This window comes from Cordyceps fumosorosea, assembly GCF_001636725.1.
Source record: "Cordyceps fumosorosea ARSEF 2679 chromosome Unknown scaffold_12, whole genome shotgun sequence".
Taxonomy (NCBI): Eukaryota; Fungi; Ascomycota; class Sordariomycetes; order Hypocreales; family Cordycipitaceae; genus Cordyceps; species Cordyceps fumosorosea.
The window spans coordinates 73,690-81,673 of record NW_017387312.1 but is presented as its reverse complement, the minus strand read 5'-3'; the positions used below and the strand labels follow the sequence as shown (position 1 = coordinate 81,673).

At 57.2% G+C, this 7,984-nt stretch overlaps 2 protein-coding genes across 2 annotated transcripts; one reads left to right on the top strand and one right to left on the bottom strand.

Annotated features, from left to right (window-relative positions):
- Positions 1-2,027: 2,027 nt before the first annotated feature.
- On the top strand, positions 2,028-3,890 carry ISF_05112 (RING finger domain-containing protein; the record flags this gene model as incomplete). The annotated part of the gene is made up of 1 exon (XM_018848717.1): positions 2,028-3,890. One exon carries the CDS (start codon positions 2,028-2,030, stop codon positions 3,888-3,890), a length of 1,863 nt encoding a protein of 620 aa, XP_018703853.1.
- A 749-nt stretch (positions 3,891-4,639) lies between these two features.
- Positions 4,640-6,484, bottom strand: ISF_05111 (hypothetical protein; the record flags this gene model as incomplete). The annotated part of the gene is made up of 1 exon (XM_018848716.1): positions 4,640-6,484. One exon carries the CDS (start codon positions 6,482-6,484, stop codon positions 4,640-4,642), a length of 1,845 nt encoding a protein of 614 aa, XP_018703852.1.
- Between the last annotated feature and the right edge of the window lie 1,500 nt (positions 6,485-7,984).

Here is a 7,984-nt window from a genome sequence, read left to right as displayed (position 1 = left end):
GGGAATTACAGTCATTTTTCCTTAAAAATAGGCTTGCAGTAAGAATTGAGACACAACGAGGAGGTGTCGCAGCCATGGACTGACTGAGTGTGGTGGTGATGAGAGGAAGCGACGAATGTGTAACCAGCGATGCGGGCGGAGCCGACATGTTTCTAACCTTTGCAACGACAGAGCGCAGAGACAGCGTCATCGGTCGCACACGCAAACGCAGGCAAGGCCTGAGGAAGCACCAGTGACGACACAGTCTGGGGGAGTACTACCTAGGGTAGGGAGGACATGTGCATGTTTGCGCGGCGGCGCGACGACAAAAGGACCCGACGAGGGCCCGAGAGAGCGACGATGCGATGGCATCGTGATACCAAGATAATCGGGGTATGGGGAAGTTCGAGAGCCGTGTCATTGAGAATAAGGCTCGGCGCCGGTGCGGATGATGATGTACGGGGGGAGGGGAGGGGTTCGTTCGGTAGCGGCCATGCGGAGGACGAGGACTGATGTTAGAGCGGATCGGGTCGAGGACTCGAGTGGGTAGTGGGTGAATGAAGTTAAAATAGAGTAAATGCAAGCCGGGGTGAAATGATCAAGGGGAATTAAGGCTGTTGTGGAGGTAATATTGATGCAAATGAGAAAGAGTTTAGTTGGTGGCTATACGGAGTAGATTGAAGGCAGGCAAATCAGTTAGCGACCTGCCAATACGGAAGGTCCCAACGTTTGAACCCGCCCGGGCAAACTAGGGCCGCCTAGGTTGGCGCCGCCACAGTGCGGTGGAGCGGCCGCTGAGCGTCGAATTCCAGTGGTGCAGCGGCAAAGCCTGTCTGCAGGTAATTACCTAGCGAGAGCACCTGGACAAACAGCACCATTCAGATGGCAGTTTGTTTCTCGTTTTCTAGTAGTACAACTCACGATACACCATCGCAAAAATCCACAGACTATCCAGCTGACAGATATCGGGCCTTTTCCCCCTCGTCTTGTTTGCCTTGTGCACTCTTCACTGTTACCTCGCATGCCCTCGCTACAAGCTTGGTAGAGTCTAGATCTTATGTATGTACATAGGTAGTGCCCATGCAATCTGCCCATGCTGTAAGAGCAAGTGGGCTCAGCTGGTGGATGCGGCTAGCACGTACCCGGTACTTGCGAGTAAGTCGCCGTACCTCCCACAGCCAGGTACCTTTTGTCGAGATTCGCCCGACTCTGTGCCTAGAATACCGCCCGGGGACGCCACAGGGTAAAGGCCGGGTGTACATGGATCCAGCATCAGGAGTTTGTATGAGGTACTCCGTACAGGGACGGCTTTTCTTCTCGTCTCGCTCTCGCTCCTCGTTCCTGCTGTCCTCCGTCGTTGGCTTGCTGGACGCTGTGCTCTGCAGGTATGAACCTTAGTAGCTAATCTGCGGTGCTTCTCTGTCTGCTGTGTTTCTGCTCCTGTTCTGTTCTGTGTCCCGCCGCTGTCTCTGCTTCTAACGTTACCACCAACCGCCACCGCACTCGACGCCGCCTCCTCCTCTCTCTCCCCCAGAAATTGTCCTCGTCCTACTCACCTACCGACTCCTCTCGCTCGCCATTTAAACTCTTACTCTCTCCTACATCCCAACGTCGCTTCATCGTCTCTCGACAAGCCCCCTCGCCCACGCTCACTTCCCCCCTTTCCTCTCTTCTCTTCCCTCCCCTCCCTCGAGTTAGCCTCCACTCCTCGGCCGACTCATCCGCCCGACAGCGACAGCCTTCTCCTTGTTGCGAGGTCCTTTCCTCGACGGCCGCACGACCCGCCCCTACATTTCGCGACAGATATCTAGGCCAAGTACCAGCAGCCACGCCACCAACCCGTTCGTTGCTTGCGCACAATCTCAGACTCAACACGCACTCAACCCTTGGCTCCTCAGTGTCTTGCCTCTGCCACCTCTGTCAGCAATTGTCCGGTCGGGCCCCGTCGTCACCACCACCGCCGCCACCACCGCCGTTCCACCACCACCGCGCCGCTCATGCGCTCTCTATAATGTCCCCCGCCTCCTGATTGGCATGCCACAGCCACCATGTCTCTCGTCGGACTCTACAATGGGGTGCTACTCTTCAGTAACCCCTCCTGGAACGGCGCCGGCACCGTCCCTGTCTCCCTCATCCGCAACATCACCGACGTTGCTCAGGATCTGGGATACGAGCAGCATCTCAAAAACAACCTCACCACGCTCTCGACAAACGGTGCCCAAACCCTCAACGGCGTCATCCAAGGCCTCCTCTACGTCCCCGACATCTCCACCGTCGCCTCGTGCAACGCTCAGCAGTACGACTTCATCCCCCACAACGTCACTCGCAGAGCCCAACTCCCGCCCGCGAATTATAACCTCATCGCCCTCGCCCCCTGGTTCAGCATAGACTGCGTCCAGGCCTACCTCGCCTCGGCCCGTCTTGATCCCATTCGCGCCTTCATCTTCTACAAGCCCAACAACTCGACCGATAAGCCCCAAGGTCCCGACTCGGCCGTATGGAATCTCGACGACGGCGGCGCCTGGAAGGAATCCAGGTTCCCTATCTTTGCTATTCCAGGCATCGAGGGCCAGCGTATGATGACTCAACTGAGTCTCTACTCCGGAACCGCCGACACCGTTCCCCACGGCGCCGAAATCATGCAGCGATACGGAACAAGCCAAAGAGACTACGTCAGAATCTGGGCCCAGCTCACCATGAAGGGTCAAGCCAGCCTACCTTCACTATGGGTCTATTTTCTTATAGTTATTGGCGCCCTCCTCTTCATTGTCGCCTCCGTATCGCTCACCATGCATTTCTTCCAGCGCCGCCGCCGCACTTCTTTGCGCAAACGTGTCGAGTCTGGCGAAGTTGATCTTGAGGCCATGGGCATCAAGCGATTAACCGTCCCCGCGTCCCATGTCAAGGATTTCCCGCTCTTTACTTACACTAGCCAACCCGAGCTCGCACACGACCTCGCAACCCCCTCTTCCGAGGTCACCGTGACTATGCGATCCGGCAAGGGTAAGAAGAGGCGCAGAGGCGACCGCCATAGCAACTCATCTGCTACCGTCGTCTCGGAAGGCGTCCAGACCTTGCGTAGCCAGCGCTCTGCTGTAACCGGAAAGGCTGACACAACCGCCACCAACTTCCAACCACAGTGTCACATCTGCCTCGTCGAGTTTGAAGATCGTGCTAGTGTCATCCGCGAACTGCCATGCCACCACATCTTCCACCCGATCTGCATCGACGAGTTCCTTCTCCGCAACAGCTCGCTCTGCCCCATGTGCAAGCAGTGCATGCTGCCGCCGGGCTACAGTCCCAAGATCACCAATGGCATGGTCCGCCGCGAGCGCGCCCTTCGCAAGCTTCGAGAACGAGTCGATTTTGACGACTCTTCTATTGAATCTGGCGACGTCAAGTACAAGGGATGGAGCAAGCCAGGCTGGGGAAAGCGCTTTTTCCACTCGACGTCCTCGTCGGGTGAGACTCGGGACATTGAGCTCGAGAAGCGACAACCATCGCCGCCTGAGCGCCCCAGCGGAGAGGACTCCACCGGACGGCCTGGAAATGGGAGCGATGAGAGCCCTGGAACTGGAGCCCAGGAAGCGACCGCGACGACGACGCCGACGCCGACAGCCGTGCCACCGGCGACACAACCTGCTGTCCCGCAGCCGGCTGTTTCTGCCCCGCCTCCGAAGAAGACCCGCGCGCGCAAGTCCAAAGCCCGACCCTTGCATGTTCTGCCCACGCAGCCCGAAGGCGCAGAACTTCGAACAGGGTTTGCCGGCTTTGTTGGCCGTAGCAGTCCGTCCTCGTTTGCGCGTGAGCGCATGCGAGAGATTGCTAACCAGAATGCGCCGTTTGATGATCCCGACCAATCGCGGCCCAAGTGGCGCCGTGCGGTCACAAAGGTCTTTCCGGGGTTATAGTAAGGCATGCATTCTGGGCTCGGCGTTTTGCGGTTCTTTGTTTTGTGGGTTTAGCGGGCAAGGGCAAAAGCATGGCGACGGCGTTCGTCCCTGGGCATTCTGGGGCTTTTCTTTTCTTTTTATTCACGACTTAATGAGGCGATGTTTGCGTGCGGAGCAAACATCCATAGCGGATTTCTTTCGTCCCCTTCTTTCTGGGACCGTGGAGGATTTTGGGGCCTTTTTTTTATAATGGCCAACCTTTGAGGTATGTCTATAAAGTTTGAAAACGTTTTTGAACCCGGGAGCACTGGTATTGTGGCTGGAAATGGGAGGGGTATATAGGGTACAATGGGACTACTGCCTCATTTACAAAACATGTTTGCACATTGTGACTGTGAATCGAATCATCTCAAGACTGTCCGTTCCACTGAAACCAGTAGTCTCGCGGGAAACTATATGGGTGGTGGGTATTTTACATTGTGCCAAAGGCTTCCCTTTTCTTGTCCCTTTGGTATGTCGAAATCTCGCCCAGACACAAGGAAAAAATTACATTACAAAACAAGAGAACATGTCCTAAACAAAAAGCAAATGTACCCGTCTCTTGGCGCCTAAACAAAGAAAAGAGCCCTAACTTTAAACAATAGATGGGAGTAGAAACCCCTAAGGGAAAAGATTTGACCATTTCGTTCATCATCGTGTTTCACGTAGTCAGTCTCAACGGGAGAAGAGACCCGAGAACTTGGATTCGATAGGACAACAACGCGCCGCTAACTCGATGTGTCGCCGATCAGCCTGCCTTGGTCGTCACGCACTCCGCCTTTGGCCAGTGCATCCTGGACGCGGCCGTCCTCGGCAGCGCGGATGCGTCGGCGGGCGGCCTCGAGGCGCTCGACGCCGCTGTTGATGGTCTCAATGTGTATGGTGAGGGGGAGGGAGGCGGCGGGGCTGCCGGCGTCACGGAGGACGGCGGGCTCGGCGACGCGGTCGCGCAGGTCGCCGAGGCCGGCCTGGATGGCCTCGAGCTCGAGCACGAGGGCCGTCACCTGGTTGACGGCGGAGGTGCGGTGCTCGTCCACGCGCCTCAGTAGGTTGAGCTGCCCCCTGAGGTGGTCGAGGCGGCCGGCGTTGCCACCGACGATCGTCCAGAGCTTGCTGAGGATCTCGTCGCGCCGCGACTCGAGCGCTTCGGTGGAACGCGACGAGACGTCGTAGATGAGGGAGAGGTGGTCCTCGGCCCTTGTGAGCAGGCGCAGGACAGCCTGCGCTTCGAGGATCAGCGCGGCGATGCGCTCTGAGACGAGCATCGTGTGCTCAATGTACTTGTCGCGCAAGACGTGCTCGCTGAAGATGTGATCACCGGGCTGAAAAGGCGAAAAGAGCCAGCCGGGCCAGATGGCGAGGGAGGAGGTCGAAGGGCCACCGCCTTCGAGGGGCGCAAGAGAGTCAATGTACCGCACGGTCCAGCGGTTGATGATGATGACGGCGTCGACGGCTGAGCCGACATGCGTGTTAAAGCGCTGCAGGTCGGTGGCGCTGTGTCGCGCTGTGTCGATGAAGCCGTCGAGCTCGAAGAGCAGCTCGTCGCGTGCTTCGATGTCGCTGCGTTTGACCAGCGTGCGTAGGTCTCGTAAGCTCGTCTCAGACCGTTTCATCTCGAGCGGCAGCGACACACCCTCTGCGCTCCGTTCCAGAACGTCCTCGAACTTGGACTGCACGCCCATCAGGTCGTTAAACTCGACGGGGTCCTTGCGCCCGTCCGGCGCGTCGCTGTCGACCTGGCTTCCAGGGCTGGGGCAGAACGGCAGGCTCAGAAGGGAAGCGCCAGGCACCCGACAAATGGGTGATAGCGAGATATAGACAGACTTCTGCAGCATGTTTTGGGTGACGATGATGGCGCCACAGGAGAGGTACACTGCGAGGAGGAGCGCGAGAGGGCGCTTGGCGTAGTTGAATGCGAGACCGACCACGGCGGCCGCCCATTGTGCAATGCCGACGGAGATGGAAGGGAGGGGAGGCCCGTAATCGTCTCGGTCCCGTTTATACGCGTCATCATGATCATGCTCCGGTCTGTGTCGTGTGCTCCGGCGCTTCACGGGACTGGACTGCGTTATATGCCCACGTCGTTTCACGGCTGTCGAGTCATCGCCGCGGGAACTGCCGCTCACCGCGCTGGGGCGAGTTGTGCGTGAGCTCTGGCCGGAGCTCCTGCGATCGCGGCTGATAACTTCCACCGTCGGCATTCTAAACTGCGGATCTGGCGTGCGAGGGCCCTGGACCAGGCGTGAGCTGTCTCTACTGCTGGCCGCCATGGATGGGGGGATGCTGGGGTTGAACGGCTGGCGCATAATGACGTTGCTATCCGCCCGGTGCTTGACAAAGCTGTGGAGGCTATCTTGCGAGTCGAAGCTGGAATTCGGCTGACTCTGTGAGCTAGGAGGTGGCTGCGAGGGAAAGCCGGACGAGGGTTGTTCGCTGGACAGCGGGATGAGAATGTCATCTTCGTCTTCGTTGGGAGTCGCGCCGGGAATGAGGGACGTATCGAAGCTGTCATTCTCGCCGTCAACCATACGCCACGAGTCTTCGACGGAAATTTTTCGTCTTCGCGAGGACATGGTGTCGCACAAAGGAAACTGTCAGAACAAACAGTGCCAGCGAAAGCGGGTGAGCGAGGGGCAAGTGAGGGACTGATTGGTTGAGCGAGACAGGCAGGCTGCAGCGAGGGTGGCAAGGTCGCTTCCTGTTTCTTCTTCTTCTTGTCTCCTCAGGTTGCTGGCTGTAGGATTGTTGGAAAGGAAGAAAGGTAATAAGTAGGTTGCGCACAATGACCACCCTGCTTATGCCAAAAAGTCACGCGCCGGGTCTGGAAGGTGTATTGGGCTCGCCACAGCAGGACAGAGAGAGAGATCCGAGATCCAGAAGCCGGCGCGTATCGGTGCACGGGGCGGGCTGCTTGTTAAATAAATGGGTTGACACAGGTCCAGGCAGACGGAAAGGTCGACTTGCAGATGAGTCACGGTAAGAGGTAAGAGTTGGCAGGCAGGCAGGGGTTATTGTTGACGCTAAAAATAAGAGACAAAGTGTTGCGCCAACTGAGTGAAGACAAGGCAAGCGTGTGTGTGTCGCGAATGTTGATGGCTGGCTGGGAATTGATTGGTGGCAGTGACATCCTGGTGCCTTGTACCTGCGGAGGGAGGGGGTTGTTATTTGTAGCGGGGCCAACGGCTGGTGTTACGGTGCACGCAACCCGTGGATGCAGACTCGCTGCTCACTGATACCAGGTAACTACTTGGTAGGTATCCGGATGTGGCGGTGCCGAGGGCTCTGAGTATTTGGTCGGAGACAGGAAGATGCTGTTGCATGGCTTGAAATTGCATCACCAGATCTTGGGTGGGAGGATGACATGACTGACCAAAATGCAGCAAGCCGCCGGCATGTTCGCACCTGACCCGTTATCGTCGAGTCCGTTTGTCCACCTCTTGGCCGCCAGCTGGCAGCCCCAATTTGACGGGCCGGCGGCGCGTGCTCCGTCAGTGGGGGTGAAACGGCGCCGTGACCTCGAGACAGCCTCATGGGCGTTTTCGTTTGCATCCTATCATGTCATCATCATTACCTATATATGGATGTGTAACACGAGGATTTATTTTGTTTTAGACATTCCTCGGGTCTTTCGTTCTACAGCAAGTCGACTCGAAACGTCTATAATCAACTGCACCTTGTCTTGTCCTCTGACTGTACTACTACTGGAGCTGCCGGGACCAAGAAATTCTTGCGCGAGAGCCATGAACGACCAAGAGTATATGTGGTGTAGTTGGAGAGAGTACGTATTTAGTGTTGAAGCGCGTATCTCATTCGCCAAGACCCGTAGCCCAGGTCGGCAGCAGGTATTTCAGCATCAGCCTAAACAACGGAGGATGCCCATCTCGATCCTGCAGTTGCAGCGTAGCCACATCATGTGGGAGAGTTCTTCAAGTTATTGATTAGTGGAGTGCTGGAAAAGCGTGCGGTCTGCCGAATGCGTGGCGCACAGGCTACAGCACCAACATGTTAGCCTCGGCTCGCCGATGCCGCCCCAGCAAAGACGCTAAAAACGGCAGGCCGCGGAAAGACCCCAG